This window comes from Amia ocellicauda, chromosome 13 (assembly GCF_036373705.1).
Source record: "Amia ocellicauda isolate fAmiCal2 chromosome 13, fAmiCal2.hap1, whole genome shotgun sequence".
NCBI classification, from domain to species: Eukaryota; Metazoa; Chordata; class Actinopteri; order Amiiformes; family Amiidae; genus Amia; species Amia ocellicauda.
In genome coordinates this window covers 13,743,959-13,763,063 of record NC_089862.1, presented here as the reverse complement: position 1 = coordinate 13,763,063, position 19,105 = coordinate 13,743,959, and the positions used below count along the sequence as shown (strand labels likewise).

The 19,105-nt window shown below is 37.6% G+C and overlaps 1 protein-coding gene across 2 annotated transcripts in view; it reads left to right on the top strand.

Moving 5' to 3' along the window:
• Window positions 1-18,838, top strand: part of nek1 (NIMA-related kinase 1) — a 38,704-nt gene extending 19,866 nt beyond the window's left edge. For both annotated transcript variants that reach the window (XM_066719970.1, XM_066719969.1), the window contains 15 exons: window positions 111-188; window positions 321-416; window positions 1,104-1,259; window positions 1,593-1,658; window positions 1,830-2,076; window positions 3,393-3,557; window positions 5,398-5,565; window positions 5,920-6,031; window positions 6,716-6,801; window positions 7,734-7,960; window positions 9,357-9,511; window positions 9,802-10,025; window positions 11,716-11,849; window positions 12,276-12,408; window positions 17,955-18,838. In XM_066719970.1, the coding sequence (XP_066576067.1) occupies window positions 111-188; window positions 321-416; window positions 1,104-1,259; window positions 1,593-1,658; window positions 1,830-2,076; window positions 3,393-3,557; window positions 5,398-5,565; window positions 5,920-6,031; window positions 6,716-6,801; window positions 7,734-7,960; window positions 9,357-9,511; window positions 9,802-10,025; window positions 11,716-11,849; window positions 12,276-12,408; window positions 17,955-17,968 (2,061 nt within the window). In that variant the 3' untranslated portion in view covers window positions 17,969-18,838. The remainder of the gene's footprint in view (window positions 1-110; window positions 189-320; window positions 417-1,103; window positions 1,260-1,592; window positions 1,659-1,829; window positions 2,077-3,392; window positions 3,558-5,397; window positions 5,566-5,919; window positions 6,032-6,715; window positions 6,802-7,733; window positions 7,961-9,356; window positions 9,512-9,801; window positions 10,026-11,715; window positions 11,850-12,275; window positions 12,409-17,954) is intronic.
• The last annotated feature ends 267 nt before the right edge of the window (window positions 18,839-19,105 follow it).

Sequence of the window (19,105 nt, the reverse complement as noted above, 5' to 3'; positions counted from 1 at the left end):
CTAAATTTACATAAAGTATAATCAAGAATAGGCTCCCCTATAATCCGGTAAAGTTAGATTATTCCGTTACATAAATTATCTGTGTAACTTTCCATCTTTTTCATGTGAAGTGTGACAGCGATGGGTCAGACAGTCAGGAATCGAGCGACGAGGCAGAACTCAGGAGAAAGAAGATCGAAGCTCTCAAGGTACGCAGTTCACTCGCCAAAATTGGAATTGGGCCATTTTTAAGGTCATTGTAGTTCTGAACATAAGGTGTATCCTTAAATGAAGATGTTTTTTAAAATGAAACCATTCTGTTCTCTTACACTGAACTGCAGGCCCAAGCAAAGACTCGAGCTGCCGTGTTGAAGGAACAACTGGAGAAGAAGAGAAGAGAGGCTTATGAAAGAGAGAAGAAAGCCTGGGAGGATCATGTAAGGGGTTTTAAGATTTTTAAAAGTCAAGTTGTTGTTTTTTCTCAATAGTTTTGGAAAATGTGATCTATAAATACCAGCTCTGGTGGTTGTCTCTAAACTTTAAATTGAGATGTCAATACAGGAGAACAAGGATGATCAAAATTAAAAAAAGTTGTCCGTAGATATGAAATCTGACCATCTGAAAAACAATTTCTGTAGAATTGACGTTTTCCAGAATCCTTTAAGACTTAAAGAGGATGTCTGTTGTGCTGTCCTGCTTTTTCAGAATCTCGCAGGAAATGTATAAATGATTCACTTGACAATGGGTCACAACACTGTTTGGTAGAAAAGGTCTGTGAGAAAGGTGCAAGATTTCCATTTCCTCTGGAAGTTAGTCCTTCAATTTTCCACTAGGAGGCTGGCTTAGACTAATGTTTGTACACAAGGTTGTGTGCTAAAAATGAAACCGACCTAGTGTTAGCTTTAAAAGAAAGTTTGTTTGGTTCCGTAAACAGTGCTGCCTGAAAAATTTAAATTACTATAGAATGTATTACCCAATTAAAGGAAACTAAACTAAATCAACATGCTTAGCTTAACCCATAGAAAATGTAATGACTTTTACCAGCTGTGTAAAAAGGTAGTTTTAAGTGACATTCTCTGTTTGTTTTTGTGGATAATGGTGCCATGCTGTGTGTCTGTGTTCAGCTTGCAGGGCGGGGTGTGAAGGCGGCTCCGGCTGCCCCTGGAGCAGGGCCCCCAGCAGGGCTTCCAGCACAGGACCCCGCCGCCAGGGCTCAGCCAGTGGGGAAACCAGGCACACCGGCAATATCTATGACTGCTGCTCTGAAGGACGTGGGGGCTGTGAGTTAACCGCAAATCTAATACTGTCTTTCAGTGCTGGTGCTTTTGTTTTTTGTTAATTTATTTTCTTTGTCTTTGTAGTGTCTTAATGATAGGTTAGTATAATAAGGTTGCTGTTGGTTATTGGAATCCAAGGTTAGCTTCTTTCTCAGATCAGACAGGAAATCAGTTTTCTGATTTCTGTATTCGATATAGCTGAGCGAAAAGTTCACGTTAGAGTGCCACCAAAGAACTTGCCAGAATAGGACATCCCATTAAGGTTTTCTGAAAGGTAAAACCTAATTAATTACGATTTATTATTTGGCATTTAGTATAGCTTCTGTTTATTTCTAGGAGGATCTTGCAGCTGCAAAGAAAACCGCAGAGGAATCCAAAAAGCCAGACCCGACAGTTGTTCAAGTAGGTATACTATTTGGTTGATTTTTTAAATTTGTTATTTTATATATCTATGGGTTTTTATCATTACTAAATTCAAGTGAACATAGTTTTTTGTTTGCTTGGCTTTTTGTTCCTATTAAGGAATTAATTAAATTCGACATGTTCTTGATCTTTAACAAATTACCCTTTTAGAGTGAGAAACGAGAGATACTGCGTAGGCTAAATCAGAATCTGAAGGCCCAGAATGGTGATGAAGAGCAAGCAAGTCAGCCCCCAGAAAACCCCCAGCTCCCAGAAGATAGTGGCCCTCCAGCCGGGGAAGAGCACTCGGAGGAGAGAGGATCCGCTGCAGGGGACAGGAAGAAGTGGGATGCCGGAGCTCAGCCTGTCATTTCTGTGGCTCAGCAGACACTGGAAGAGACCTGCCTGGGGACCGCAGGTCAGCCCACTCCCATTTATTTATTAATTTACTCTCGGCAGATCTCATCTGTCCATCTTCTATGTGGTCATCTTCTAGGTCTTTTTTCCATCTCCTGTGATCCATTTGATAGCTTTCTTGGTCCATCTTTGATCCATTCTTGCAGTGTGTCTGGCCCATTGCCATTTTAACCTTTTCGCTTTTTGAATGATGTCACAGATTTTGGTTTTGTTCTCAGATCCATACATTTCTTTTTCTGTCTCCTTTTGTTATTCCAAGCATACAGCTTCCTATGCTCCTTTGTGTCATCTGCAGTTTCTGTAACATTTTTCAGTTCAGTGGTTTTAGAGCTATAAGTGAGCACTGGTAGCATGCACTGATCAAATGCTTTTCTCGTCAGGCAAATTAGAGATTTGTCTGGATAGAAAAGTGTGCAGTTTCTTCCATTACTCCATCCCATCCCATCACTTTTTTAGATTTCTTCCATTATATCTCCATCTGCACTGATTTGTTGTCCAAGGTAGACATAACTTTAGTCAAGTATGTATAGAAAGAGGTAGATCATTTGAACTTCAGTCTTTCCTTTTGTGTATGCATAGGGCAGTTTTCATGGTCATTTATTTAACTTGTAATGTCAACATTAAGGCCAGAGATTTCCTAACTTGATGGTGTAGTCATCAATATCTTTCTATGGTTAACATAAAGCTAAATTAGATTTATAGATTTCGCCGCTACAGCCAGCCGTGTTGGATACAAACCTCTAAATACATGTTGATTTTGTTTGTGTTTCAGTATGTTTTCTGTATACAAAGGCAAAGCTTAACTTGAAAGGACAAAATCCCCACAGTACAGAAATGCAGGAGTGGAAAGCCCTCACCATCTCCACACATTTAGTTTTGAGTGGGTTTTTAGATGGAGAATTATATAAAAGGTTTAAGTATCCAAAGGATTTTTACAGCCTTTCAAGTTTCAAACATTAAAGAGCACTATCCATTTTTCATGTGTTCTAGTCAAGCTCGGCAGTCTTTTGAAATTGCATTTTCAATGTCTAATCTGTGTTCTATGAATACATAATACATTTCATTCTTCTTATCTGGCAATTATCGTATGGTCCATAACCTGTTCTAAAAGAAATCGCCGCTTCAAAAGAGACGACTGTAATAAATTAAATGCCATGTTTTACCAAGAGCTTTACGAACTCGACTACTGAATGAATTTAAAAGAGATGAAATCTGTAATGAAGGTTTAAATTAAAAAGGCCCGAAGAGTGTTGTGAAAAATCAGAGTCAGTTTGAGAATACAATTTTGTCTCTCGTTTCTTTTTCTATGTACTTTAGACCACACTGTGGGAGAAGTCATTAAACTTGATGCCATGGAGGCCCGGAGGCGAGCCTGGGGAAAGAGTCCTGACACACATGTGTTAAAGGTGCTGGGAGAGGCACAACTGCAGACCCAGACTGTGTTCCTGGGGAATACCAACACTAATGAAGTCGATGCACAGGGTATTTTATCGGTTTCGTTTTATGAAATGCTGTACTGTAATTTTTAAAATGCATATTTAAAAAAAAAAAATAAAAAAAATGTACATGTATATGACTTTAGAGTGGGAAGAAAAAGGAATCAAGATAATATAGCTGAGACTTTACTTGAACATCCTATGATTTGTTGATGAAATGGTGGTCTTTGCAAAACCACCTGAAGACCTACAGCTTCAAATTGAAGAACAATTGAATGCAAGTAAGAAGACTCAAAATGAACATGAGTAAGACCAAAGTCATGTTCAACAGCTTTGTTAAAATTAAGAACATTTGAAGTACACTACTGGTCAAACGTTTTAGTACACTCAAATCTTACAGAGATCTTATAGAAGAAATCAAACGAAGAGTGAAAATGGGATGGAGTACATTTTAATTAAACTATACACTTTTGAAAGGAAGAGAAATATTTGATCAATGCACTTGACATGACAATGATACAGAAGCTGCGAAAACAAAAAGCAGCATGGAAAGATGTATAATTGGAATAACAAGGAGACAAAAAAACAAATGCATGGATCCAAAAACAAATTATGTGATATTGAAAGAGTGAAGATGTTAAAACCGCTGGACAAATTGCAAGCAAAAAACACCAAAGGTGGACAAATTAAGCTTGATTCCCAAAAAATGAAATTTAGAAGAGCGGATAAAAAATGGGAAGATAAATAAGAAGCTTTGCTGGTCTGACCTGGAATAAATATATAGTGTGTGCACATATATAACGCATACAGTATATATGAGAACAGCTCTAAATCGGACCCCCATTTACAGGTTCCAAGTTACGTGAATTGGTGTATATATGCATCATATAATGGGTTGACTGTACAGATTTGTTCAGTGCTGTACTCTGTGAAACGTGAAATTAAAAGGCGAAGCAGGATCTGCCGCTACGGTGCTAGCAAATATATCAAGTTGTAATTTGTGAGTTAAGTTTTAACTAAGGATATTAATTCCATTATTTATCATATCATGGTGGCAGGTCCCTATCCCCCTTTTTCCCAAAGACATAATGCTTCAAATTACAAGGTTTACATAAACTGTGTTTTTCAGGAAAGTATTCCCTTTGTAACCTGGGGATCAACTGTGTGTGCCCGCACGTTTTAAAGCTGCTCTTTTCTGTAATAACATGTTTCAAAACTATAGTAGGTTTAACAAGTTCTTTGAAGTAGAATGGAAAATATATTTTGTGAATGAAAAGACTCAACATTGTTTGAAACATCAGTGGCTGACATTTTATTTCAATTAAATAATAGTGGCATTTTAACTTGGTTCAAAGTCGTTGAATAATCCTTTCTGAGAGGTGAGCTGAGATGTTCTCATGATGTTTATCACTTGTTCTTTTTGCCTTTGATGTAATTTAATGAAATATTGTTTCACAAAGAAGTGATTATTTCGTATTGAATCCTCTTCTGAGCGCTGGTTTAAAGATTTCCACCTGTGCTGGTGTGCTGCCAGAAGTTATGCTGTTAGCAGAGTGCAGAGGTTTATTCTGTTTTGTTCAGTTTGATCCAACAAGGCTACCCAGTAAGCATGTATTATAGAACGGACAAAGGACATATATTATTTTCTCTCGTCTTCAGCCGTCTGTTGTTTGTTTTTAAAAATGTGCATTTTCCATAAAACGATGTTCCATAAAAAGATTTTCATTATGTATTTTACTTTTTTACCATTAATCATAGAACGTCTGTCTTTCTCTCATTTGCCCAATGCTCACATTACTTATTTTATAGGTTCATATTTTGTTTAAATGATGTAATCCACAGGATCATCCCATAACAAAATAATTGTGCTGTCTTTTGCATTACAGAAAGTCTTAAGCCAACAGCAGACAAGATGTGTGCTGATGGAGATGCTGTGATTAAGAATTATTTTGAAACACTAGAAAAAGAAATGAAAGCTGTAGAGCTAGAAGAAAATCCTCCAGCAGACCTGACCTTAGTACCTCAGCCTGTCTCATCAGATCAGCCTACGGATGGTGAGTATATGTAGAAATTGAATAATGATTATCCGGTATTGTGAAGTGGGTAATCCTTCCAGTTGCATTATTATAAAATTTGCCCTTTGTTTTAACTGTAGCTCACTAGATTAAACCAGCGGTGCTTGACTCTACTCTGCAATTTGCTATTTCTCTTGTTTAACAGTTGGATGATTCTTTGAGTTGTGAAAAATGTTTAATATATTTTCTAAAAGTATGTTTTAGATTTATTTTTCTTGGAAATTCTGTGAAATACATTGCATTTCATCTTCTGTCAACTAAATCACTTTGTCGTGCTGCGATATCCTTGTGCTTTTGTCACTGAAGACCTGTCTCTTGTCGGGTTTTGTACAGAACCAGAGGACCTGGAAACTGAGATACTGGAAGAAGTTGCCCGCAATCCTGATGCTGTCGATCCTCCGCCTGGTGTTGTTAAAGCTTGGGAGAAGGAGTCACAGGTGCCAAAGTAAGTGTGGCATTCAGAGTGAAATGGATTTTTCTTAATATGCTATGTAGTGTGAATTACAGTTCCTCTGGATGTAATTAACGAACAAGAACCAAGAGGCCTGCAGTTGATTTACTCCATACACCTGGAGCCAACAGAAGGCAGACTGACTTCAAAGAGTAAAGTTACTTGTAATTTATTTGACATGCTTTATATAACATATCGTATGTTAGAACTTTTCCCTCAATGCTATTCCCCAACCGCTGTTCTCCCCCAATCCCCCGAGTCGGCACTTCTGGTAACTGTTCATATCCTCCAAGAATCTATGCATCCTTTTGCATGTCCACATTCTCAGGAGAGGTCCATGTCCCATACTGATCCTGTGTGTCATGTCACATTTTCTTAGCTCAGAATTTCCTTTATTAGTTTTATGCTCATTTTCCAGACCCATCTCTGAAATACAACTGTATGCAGTAGCTCTCGCATTGCCATTACCAGTATAATCCCTTTATTGATAGGACAGGCGGTTATGATATCCCTGTAATGGTTGTCTCATCATTAACCCACTGTACGTATCAATGAACAAGTTTATAATTACAATTACAACTTCAGTAAGAAAATGTGGACTAGAGGAATGATTTTAGGTCTGGTGAATCACAGCATTGCAGTTGAAGTGATGTCGTGATCGGTTTTATTCCTCGTTAGGCCAGAAGGGGACAGTCTTCCCCAGGCAGAGTCCATCACAGATGGGGAACCTGCTGAGAAGCTGTCTCAAGGGGCAGAGCCTGGAGGTTAGCTATTTTTATAAATTGTTTACTTTCAGCTGGGTATATCATGCTTTATATGCTAGACTGGAACAATTACAAGAAAACAAACTGCCTGAAGGAGGAATAATCTTGGCAGCAAGTCATCAGTCTTTTTTTTTTTTGTAAGGCTGTTGATAAAGCAAAGCAAGAGGGATTTTCTAACCACAACTGATGATTGTCAAGTGTCAGTCTATTTGTATTGTAAGCCATGTGAAACTCCTCAGAAATAGATTTTAGTCTTCTCCCCGTCACAGAGCAGAGCAGAGTAACTAACTGTGACTAACTCCCTTTGGTTTGCTATACTTTAGTTTGCCTGGTCATCACAAATGACAGTATGTGCAATGGCACTTGGGAAAGGGCAGTGTGGACAAGGTACATTTAAAGAGTCGGGACATCAGAAATCTGTCATGATTCATAGAGGCAGGACTGACAGGCTAAGAAGTGTTAAGAGGTAGTGTTAGAATTGCAATTATTTTTCTAAATTATTTTTCTATAGTTATTTATTATTCTAAACGCATCCTTAATTATACCACATATACATGTTTGTTATACTTCATCACCAAGGCTTGTGTTAACTTGTGACAACTGCCAATTTCTGGAAGTTATATCATAAAGTTGGCCTGCTTTCTTCCACTATTCATGTGAAGATAGAAAGCACAATATCTTCATGCACATTCCTTGGTTTGCCTTCTAACCCACCAGTGAGTGCAGTTAAAATTAGGGCAGACATGAGACCGGCAGGGACAGTGCCTGGGGCAATCGCTCGCGTTCATTGTAAACTGTAAAATGGCTTTGATTAGCACAGTGGGGGAGTTAAAGTCCACAGTGGGGTGCTAATGTTTATATAAGCACTGTGTGCTAAAACCTTGTTTCACCCAAGCTTGGGTTTTGTTTTTGTTTTTGTTTTTTCCACCCAGCCAAAGAGGGGGTTTGGGAGGAGAGCCCAGCTCTGGAGCCCCTTTTCCAAAAGGTGTCCTCCCCGGCACACCGAAGGGCAGTGGCTCTGGCCATCCTGTCAGCGCAGTCTTCACTGGACGAGTCTGTTGCGTCACGGTCACGCTCAGTCTCACCAGCTAAATCCAAAGACAAGGACTCGCTGCTCATCGGACTCTCCACCGGTCTGTTCGACGCCAATAACCCCAAGGTAAGTCTGTTGGCTGTTTCCCCTCCCGCACATAAATCACTGCTGATCTTTGGCCACTGGTAGTGATAGAGATAGTGGTGGCAGGTATAAACTGGCATGCGTTTCACAGTCCACTCTGAGATCAGTACTGCCTGCCAGTCAGTACCCTGAACTCAAGGAGACGAAGAACTGCCAATTTCATTTTAATTTGTAAAAAACTAGCGGCATTGAATCCTGCATAAACCATTCGTTCAGTGTATGTGTTTAGCATCTCTTTTTATGCATGTTCCCTCTGGCATATTATGTATGTTAATTCTTTTAATACGTATTTGTTGTATTAAATCTGAGCAAGGATGGAGACTAACTAAATACACGTTTGCTTCAAGATCTTATGGAAAAAGCCTCCTCTATAACAGGGTCAGATGCATACAAGCTGCTCATGTCTGCAGTGAGCTCAACTTTGACCTCCCCATGAATCTGTACCCCATTGTGTTTTGTGTTTTAATGTTTATTGTTAGAAGCCACTTTATACTATTTATACGCAATAAGGTACAACTGTGAATTTCGCAATTTGCGGGAGGATCAATGTTTTGATGAGGCCTAGATTCTTGACTTGTTTTGAATTCTGAGATTATCAGTTTTGACAAGATAATAATTGCAATAACCTTCAAGATCCCTAAATATTATTCAGTGCTGTGCATTTAGGCAGCTATTGAAGGCTAACCTAATATGACAAAATACCAGACGTAACCTGAAATTGTATCTGAAATATGATTTTACAGTTCTGTACATTTGTGTTGCATAGCCACTGTGGAATATTGATCAGTAGACCTAGCATAAAGCTAAATTGAATTTATCTAACGTGTTTATTTATTTATGACCCCAACCTATGAAATTTCATCAGACCTGCAATCCTGATTCGATATTGCCTTCATCCTTCGTAATACATTTTTGCTTTGCATCAATGAAGAATGCATCTAAAAGAAATCCAGAAAAAAGTGGATTGTTATTAATGTGTTTCTTTTGCATCCCTGACATGCCATGTAATCTAGTGCAGTTTAGCAACTAAATGAACCAGTTCTCTTTAAATGTGAAAGTTCAGCATGATCGGGTTCAGACTCGGAGGAACAAATTGCAACTCAGTCAATTAATGATCCTAATTTTCCAAGTATTCGCATTATACTCAACCCACTTGTATAGAGTATGAAATTGCACAGAAATGCAGATGTGTGCAGTTAAATGTTTTATGTTCACAAATAAGTCAAATGTCAATTACAGTTTAACAGATGGTAAATCCTTGGCTGAAAGGCAGAAAAAAAAGTGTTGTTTCTGTAAAAGCTTTATCATATGAAACAAGGTTTTGCCTCCCGTGTGTTCAGTTGCTAAAGACCCAAGTAAACGCTCAACGTACTTTCAGATGCTGAGGACGTGCTCCCTGCCGGACCTCAGCAAGCTCTTCAGGACGCTGGTGAATGACCCGGGTGCCGCCGACGCACCGGAGGACAGCCTTGACATTGATGATATGGAAGATGAGCCGACGAAGGCTGAAGAACACTCAGACTCTGAAGACACGTAAACATTTCAGAGTTTTACTTTCTTAGTGAAAATATAACGGTTATCCCACTTGTCACATGCATTTAGAACGAACTACTCAATTTTAAAAGGATGTTTTGTGTGCTTGCTTTGTATACGACGATGTTTGAGCGCATGACTCTTGAAACGGCCAGTAAAAATGGCGATCAGATAATGTGTGCAATAATAACACCTCTCTGGAGCTTCTTGTCTTTATATGTTCGTTTTTCCACGCACTGTTGCGTGTCTGCTGACCGACAACATGATTTGTCATCCTTTGGCTGCTGCAGCATGTTTGAGGATGGGGATGAGGACCTCCAGGAGCTCCAGGCCTCCATGGAAAGACTGTTGCGGGAGCAGCCCAGCGAGGAGTACAGCGAGGAGGATGAGGCCGGGTTCAACGCCAGCCCACCCGAAGATGCACTGGACGGTGCTGAGCCGGAGGCCAACGGACTGGAAGAGGAGGACAACCACCCCAGCAGTGGCAGCGATCTCAATGAAGAGTGGCATTCTGGTGAGTAGTGGACCAGCACCGCAATTAAGGAATTTAAATCTAAAACTGAATGTACCACTGTATTTACAATAGATACAATGTGAAAAACTCTTGGATGATAGTGATTTGAATGTTATAACTTAAGAGGCCTTCAGAGGTTTTGCAGTTAATTAATCATTTAACATAAGCCAAGGAGTTGCTCAGAATGCAAACTGAATCAATAACAAAGGGCTTATAAAAAATTAAATAATCTCATGGTTGCTGAATAACTCACAAGTGACTTCAACTGTGTGAGAGAATTAATTTACAGGCCAATCTAGTGCTAAACCTATTTGGATGGTTTAAAAATAATTTTGGCTATTATTGGTTTGATCAGTGCAATAAGGGCTGATACTTGCTGCTTATATTGACATGGCTGGAGCACAGTGAGTTTTGATCAGTATAGTACAGTATGGAAGTAAAACAGTGGGCAGTCTTTTACCATAGTAATACTTGCCGTGCAGCCCTCTATGTATTCGGTTTTAAATCTGTGTTAAGTATTCCTAACTAAGAACATTAACATTGTTGCCTGGTTTCACAGACCTCAAGCACTAGTCTAGGACTATTCTACCTAAAAATTGGGTAGTCCATGACTAGTGATACTTTGGGTCTGTGAAACCAACCCTTTATCTTCCAATAAAATAAAGATATTTGCATTAATAACACTAATTTAATTTTGTGATTGACAGTACAATCAATTTATTTTGTACGCTGCACAAGTATTTCTATTAATTAGTTCAGGTTGTGGGGGACTGTAAAAGGGATACCATTCATAACATGATTACTAGCAAGACTGGAGTAATTGGATTCAAAGCATAAATCCAATGCTATTTATCAGTTGTCCTGAGATGCATTTTACATCATATTTACCCGATTGTAATTGCATTAATATACTTTACACACAATTGTCGGCTCATGTTATTTTCTCTAGCTCATGTCAAGTGTGTGTGTGTGTGGTCTCCGTAGAAAGCACATTAAGTTCTCTGCTGTAAAACGAACACGTCTGTTGTGCCTTTTCTAACTGTAAATCAATGAAGAAAAAAACAAAACGGAAACAGCAGCCATATCGGTGTGTATACCCAAGATATATACCTCAAACAGACAAGCTGCAGACCAAATGCAATAGTGTAAAGAAGGAAAAAAAGTGAGAGAAATTTTGACTCGGCTTTCATTCAAAATGAAAATATTGAAATGTTTATTTTATTTTCAGTAACAGTTCTCAGGTGTGACAAATCCTGTTACATTATGTTTCTAACAAGTCGACCAGATCTGTGAATTGGCATGTGTTTGTTTTTTACTTGCTGAAGTTGTCTATCGTTTTTTCTGTTGGAGATGGTTTGACATCCAGTAAGAAGGAATTTGAATTGAGGGGTTCTTATCTTTTAGCAGCTGAAACTAAAGGAATTAACATCTACTACTTCAAGTTTATTGAGGATTTCTTCTTGTGTCAATAGTAGTTTGTGTCTGAGAACAAGCCATTTAAATACTGTATCAAAATGAATGTAAAGAATATATGTATATGTGTTTGGACTACTCTAAACTCATTGTGGAGAACTTCAGCACTGTTTGTTTTGGGGATTGATCAGAACCTCTGGCATTGTCATGTAGTGTTGAAGCTGTTTGAAGCATATATTGTATTCTGATTTACCTCAAAATGTTACTAATCGTGTAGACAACAGTGATGAAGAAGCAGCAAGCGATACTGATGACCAGGACAGTATATTCAGCCGCCTGGAGGAGCTGAGGTTCAGTCTGGAGCAGGACATGGGTTTTGAGAACTTCATCGAGGCCTATAATAAAATTAAGGTCAGTTTGTACTAGTTCCCCATTTTCAGATTTTGTGTGTACAGTTGCTCCAGTACAAATTAAATGGTATATACACAGTTGCTCTATTTTATACATTTTTTATTGTGTTTAAAAGTCATTGATGATCTTTTCCAGTAATTAGTTGTATGATGTGGAGCTTCTAGTATTTGTATTTATCGCTTTGGAAGGTCCTTCTCTCTGCAGATACAATAAGCCTTTGTACACAAGTACTAATTGAATGGCATTGTGTTTGATATGTGAAAGTGTATGTATGTATGTATCTTTAAATGACAATGAAATGGCAAAATCTTTTTTATACCTTGAAAATATTATAAATTTGGTGTGTATAGCTCTTCATAGACATTTTCAATTGTACACATTTTTCTTTTTCTTTTTATTAATATTGTTTGTAATTTGTTGAGTTAGGCTATTCATGAAGATGAAGACGAGAACCTCGATATCGGGTCCAATATCGTGCAGAACATTCTGGGAAGTGAACACCAGCACTTGTATCCCAAGATCCTTCACCTCGTAATGGCTGATGGGGCTTATCAGGAGGGTGAGTGGGAATGCTCTTCCATTATTATAGAGAGGATCAAAGATAGGAACCTGTCGTTTATAAAATTCAGAATAAACATGTGATCATCAGTGCTAGAATAGTGCACCCAGGATTGGTGATATGGACCCATGTGATTTATTTGACTACTTTGAGAAGCACCTTATTTTTGAAAATTTGTAACAGAAATCAAAAATCACACAAATCAACCTCCTTAAACTATTCTCACATTTTGCCGTGTCAGTGCCTCAAAGTTTCATGCATTTAAATTAGGCTTTTTTCCACTTATCTACATACCACACTGTTAAGGGGAAAATATAAAAAATACAAAACTGAAATATTATAATTTGATCTGTCTCCACCCCCGTAAGTGAATACTTTGTGGAAGCACCTGTGTCGTTTTGGCTGCACGCTTCTTGTCATGCTGAAAGGTGAACTTCCATCCTAGTTTCAGCTTTCCTGCAGAGGGCAACAGGTTTTCCTCAAGGGCTTTTCCATATGTTGCTCCATTCATTTTCCCTTTTATCTGTAATGGCCGCCAAATTATTTTCAGTAACTGAGAAATGGGTACCAAGCAAATGGTTTTAATTTATCTGGAAGCATATTTAAAGTATTATGTCTTAAGGAATTAGTCTCGGCCAATTTAACCAGAAATTAATGCAAGCCAAGAAAAGGCAGCATTAAATGTATTTTTCCTGTCATTCTCAATCAAATAATGTTCAACAATTTGAATTTTCCTGAATTCCGTGGAAGGTTTCCTTATTTTTGGCCGTTTTTCAGTTGAAGTAGTTATAAATTATGTAACAGTCTTAAACTGAACAGCTGTCTGAGCAGATCAGATTTGTTTCTTCCCTGTCAGAATATTTTCACTTTTGTTCACTGCTCTGAAGGGAACTGTTTGACAGAAGCTATAGGTTTACATTTACAGTTTCAAGTATTCAGTATTTTCAGGTTATTTAAGTTTTTTTTAATTGTTATTCATTTGGATAATATTTTATGAGAAAATATATTTTAAAAAAGCGACAGGAAGGGGTGTCAGTGAGTAACAGAATAGAGCTGACTGAAAGGGGAGATACCATCGGTTGAATAAAAGGCAGCGTCAGTGGTGTGAGCACCTGTCATGCTATAATTACCCATTGAAAAATGGTTAAGCCTTCTTCAGAGCTGGCTGCAGACCTCCTGCTGCTGCCTGCTTAAACAAAGCAGACGGGGAGCTGATTGTAACGACCGTAGCCCCTACTGATCAATTTTGCCAAAATGAAAATGGTCCCAGTTGGCTTCCTTTGGTCCCTGGTTATCAGTTAAATGAGTATCGAATAAATCAAAATCACCCTTTTAATTGTTTAGTTAACTGTGCTGATTCCTACTAAAAACATTTCCCCAAGTGTAGTACCAAAAGCTGATAAAGCCGATTAAATTAATCTGCCAAATCCCATTTTCAAATAATGCCTAACAGCGATTTTAATTCATTTAGAGACAGCTTTGATCTGGAATGTCTCTAAAGACTTAACTGTTTTATGGATTACTCCTCCTCACTGATGTTCTAGTGTTTAATCTGGAGGATATACCTAAGATGCATTATTTGTTAAGACAAAATGTTTAAAGTACTGTACTTTAAACTTCTGCTATGCAGGACCACAGTCCCTCGAGATTGTTGTTCCTGGGAAACTTTGCGTAGGTGAGAATTGTGCAACTTTCCAGAGGGCATTATCACAATGCAAGCAATGGAAATGTGGTAATATGCATTACTCAAACACCATATTTTATACACTGTCACATTTTTATATATTTTCAAACAACTGTATAGTTACAACATATTCAGTGAATATGTATTCAATGAACATCAATATAAAGCACTATAAAATTAAAAAGACTGTTCATGTTCAATTGAGAAGGATTTTAATGATTAAAATCCATACTAGGGCACCTGGAACTAATTTCACGGTCCTTTAATGCGAATTCAAGCAGAAGCCAGAGGCGAAAATGTTGCTCACAAATCAGAGTGGACAGGCTGGGTGAGCACCTCCGCTTCCTCCCCAGAATCCCAAGCTGTGCATAACTACAGTTTGTGGTCTGCGCAGCTTGGGTAGAGAGACTGAACGTATGGTTACACTTCAGAACTGTCTTGGTTGTTCTGGGATGCTCTCAAACGATGTTCATTTTCCAGAGTTATCTGGCACGACAATAAGAAAAATCGTTTTTAAGTTTTAATTAATTTATAATAATTTGCATTTTGTATTTGGGTCTCGCATTTGTGACTCCTTGTTGCCGTATTTTATTTTCTGTTTCAATGTTAATTTTATTGTGTAATTATTAGTGAATGTTCTATTACCTTATTTCACTTAAGTCTTCATATTTAATTAATATTTATTTATGCACTTTCAATAAAAATAAATAAGAAGGTTGTCCCAGTAAGCATATTTCAGATTTCAGGCTTTAGTTAAAAAAAACAAAGAACAAAAGTACAACGGCTACCTGCACTCATGTAAAACATTGAGATCAAATGCGTGGTTGTGTAAATATGTGAATGTCGCGCATTTCAAAATTGAGCACAACCAATTATAAAATTCTGTTAATGTGAAAATTGGTGTATGATTAAGCCTAGAGAAAACTATAATGATTCCAGTTGATTGAACTGAATTCATACAGAGTGTGAACTGTTATTTCAAAAGTATATTACACAACCCTGGTCTTATCTCAATTCAATCAAATTTTTTTTTTTTTTCAGCTTTTACAGCTGAGAGACTTTCAACATAGGTTGCTATACTGCACGTATGACTTTCCATAGAATTGCAGAGTCCCAGAAGGAGGCTGTGCTGTGAGGCTCAGCAGGTTAAGAGAGCATGATTAATACTGTCCTCACTCTGAAAATCAGGATTTTAGAATTATTTAGGACTATATCTTTTGTAAGACAATAATAAATCAGACAATGCTTTTACAGCATTTACTTGAAGGATAAAGAATTTGAAATGTTCTTCTCATCGGGTGCTTCACATATTCTTCTAATAATGAAAAACCTAATTGAAAATGGTCAAGGGTAAGTGTGGAGTCCAGTTATGAGGGGGGATTGCTGGCTTTCCACAAGAAAAATGTAGCAAGATTATTTTTTGACTGGAAATTATTGAAGTTGTAACCAGCAATGCTCTAATAAAATGAGCATGCTACACTGTAGTTCTTGTAAAGCCATACAGCATGGTTTTATATTCGTCATGCAACTTTTACCAGTGGCTCAGTAACAGGATATAGGCCTAATGCAATATTAGTGGATTTAAACTGCTTTTCAAAAGGTTACGATTTGATTTTCCAAAATAATGTCTGAACGAAATCTTAGTCCATGCCTACAGGAAAGATTTTTACAAATGTTCAAATTGTCTTATATCTAAAGTGACGTATCGTGGGTGAGGAAAACTGTCCTGCTTGTGGCTGCTGTGACAACACGATGATTATGACTGGAGTGACCTTAGTGAAGGCAGGTTTTCCTAAAGATTGATGGCATTAGTCTTGCTAGAAGAAAGCCAATAACAATTTCTAGTAAAGAATTTACTGTGTGAAGTACGGGGCTTTCTCTGTAATACATAGCTGTGAAGTGATCTTTAGAAATGGATTCAACAGTTTAATTCTGCTAGCTGCTCTGGATTACAATGTGAATTCACAAAATCACATTTGCCATAAGATTCTGATAGATTCCTCCATAGAAAGATGTATTTTAAGAATTACATAGCAACAGTGCTCTGACAATACATGTATATTTGTGAGTAATTGGGCCAAATGGATAATCTTATTTCAGTTAACAAAGAAAGACTAAACTGACATGGACTGACTGGACAACAGCAGAGGGCGATACTTTGCTCAGCTTGAGTGACAGAATTACCAATGGAACTCCATGTTTGACTGTCATTCAATCTATGTTGTGCATGGCGTATGTATGCGATAAATTAAGTCAGTGATGTAGTGTCAACCATGAGGCTGCTTTTGCCCGAGATATCACCTGACGTTTTCTTTTACTGAACTTGGCAATTCCATTATCGCTTTGTATCAGCAAATGATGCGTCTTATAACGGGGCTTCTCACCTGTTCCAGCTGTACTGTTTTTCTACATTCCAAAATGGCATCAAGGAGGAGGTTGTTGAGCCAACATTAATCGCTTGCTTGCAGTTCTTAAAATTCACATTTCCACACACACAGAGCTGCATTATGTGTCCGAGTGAAGTGAGAGAAAATCGGTGTCCAATTAGCAATAAAAGGATTTACTGGTAATGACCACAGATAGGATTAAAGTAAGTAGACCATGCAAGGTGCGAGCTCTTTAAATAACTTACTAATCAGATCAAGAGTCCGTCTCTGGGAACTCTGCATGGCTCTGTAGTATTTTGGAGTTTTTTTTAAATATTATTGGTGAGCTTCTGTTACTTGAGTTTAACTTTACAGTCCCCTTATTCAGACTGTGAAGTTAACTGGATACTCAGAGGGCATCACGAGTCCACATTGATCATATAATGATCTTCACTTAGGGTCCTTAAAGGAAATTACTGGTGGTCTTCAAATGAAATTGGGAATAGCAAGGTTGACTACTTCTCCTGTTTTTGTTTACTTTTCTTTCCACTCACTGAGCATGTGGTTTTACAATGTTAATCACTACACTTTTAAATTTCTACATGTTTCCCAGCAGAAATGGTTGTAATCTAAAGGTTTGTGTTGGTTTCAATCACCACTTTTGATAGTAGTCAATTAATAATGGCAGCACTGTGGAGTAGTAGTTAGGGCTCTGGACTAATAACTGGAAGGTTGTGGGTTACAACCCTGGGTGGGGCAGTGCTGTTGTACCCTTGAGCAAGGTACTTCACTTAGCTTGCTCCAGTATATTGCCCAGATGTATAAATGGGTACAAATGTAAGTCGCCCTGGATAAGAGTGTCTGCTAAATGACAAGTAATCTAAATGTAATGTAATTAAATAAGTGAAACTGCTTTTCAGAAGAATAAAATCTTGATTCAAAAGCATACACAAGCATACACACATTCTGAGGGAGAGATAGACAGAGAGAGGTAACCAACTTCATTTTTACAAAAACACAAAATAGTCTCTGAGCTGAACTGAATTGAATGACTGTTGTCTGATGGGGGTAAAGTGGTACCTACTTACTGAGAAGGTCTCATCTGTCAGAATGTTCAGTCATGAAAATAAGTATTTCACCAACACCAACCATTTTTGCAAAAATACTGTATTTAAAATAATAATGTAAAAGTGAAATAAAGTCACTTTGTCAATTTAAAACCTATGATGTGGAAAACTAGTTTGCAAATATGTACAACAACCTTCTATAAATGGTTGAGTGCGTCAAGCCCAAGGGTGAGCTGGTGAATAACATTACAAAGCTTCTGGTCTATAAATCAACTTTTCAAATGAGGTCAGTGTATTATACTGCACATAGCAGTTCAAATATTGAAATGTATTAAAATTAATCTTTTTTTACTATCTAGGTACCCTGTGATTGAAAGTGAGTGCCTTCTTTATTAACATGCTTTTTTTTTCTTTTTTTTTTGCTTACAGACAATGATGAATAGTGGCAATTCTTCAAGGCCTCTGCCCGCCCCTGACAATCTCTGAGTACTTGATGTCTTCCCAAAGTGTGCTGTGCGACAGGAAGGAGTAGCACTGGGTGTAGAAACGCTTACTGGAGAAGAAAGAAGAAAGGTGGCACAGGCAGGGGCTGGATGCATGGTGGATTACAGGTTCACTGCAGAGTATTTGTAGCATTTTGTTTCTTTTCTGTCCTCTTATTTATTTTTTACTCCCAGCTCTGCTGAGATGCACTTTTCTAACCTTAGTGGATATGGAAACATATAAAGTTATAGCTAACCAAAGTATCATTTTGGATGTAATATAAACGCTGGTTCAATTATAAATGAATTATTAGTAATTAGAAATCAACCTGTATTTCTTTTGACTCTGGTAAAGAGAGAGCTTGGTGTACAGGATATTCTTGTCAGTCAGTTTAGGTTCCTTAATTCAGAAGCCTTCCCCTGTCGTGTCTGTCTACTGGACATGTCACAGTATCAGGTATTCGTTCTGAGCGCAGAGACCAGTGTTGCTCTATCTCAGAGTCTTCAGGCAACAAGTCTTTGTGTACTTTTCAGACTTTCTGATGAAATTACTTTTGGATATTTCTCAGACTTTTTAAACAGAATCCAGTTCTATCAGGAGTGTTTTGGGTAAAGGGAAACCTATGCTGAAGGAGTCAGATCAAGTGAGGAATGCTGGGGTACCAATTCTAGTTGACGATACACATGTTACTGATAATGTTATATCACATAAATGAAAGCTATATGAATGGAAATAAAAACATGTTTTTTTTTTTTGTTCTTTAATATAAATTATGATATTATGTATCAAACTTTATAATGACACATGAATAAATGCTTACCTTTTGCTAACCTGTGTTTTATTATTTGCAAAATTAGGTGATCTGCTTGTAGATTTCTGATCTTTGTAAATATCAGAATCGTATAGTATGATCTATAATATTTATAGTTATTTCTCTGTATTCAAGTTTTATTACATAGATGGGTTTTCTTCTACAAAATTGTGTGATTTTGGGAAAGGTTTACTATTGTGTTTTATCATGATTTTTACCATATGGGCAACTGAACATTCAATCAGGCAAGTTAAGGGGGAAGAAAGTTATCCATCCACTCTGATGA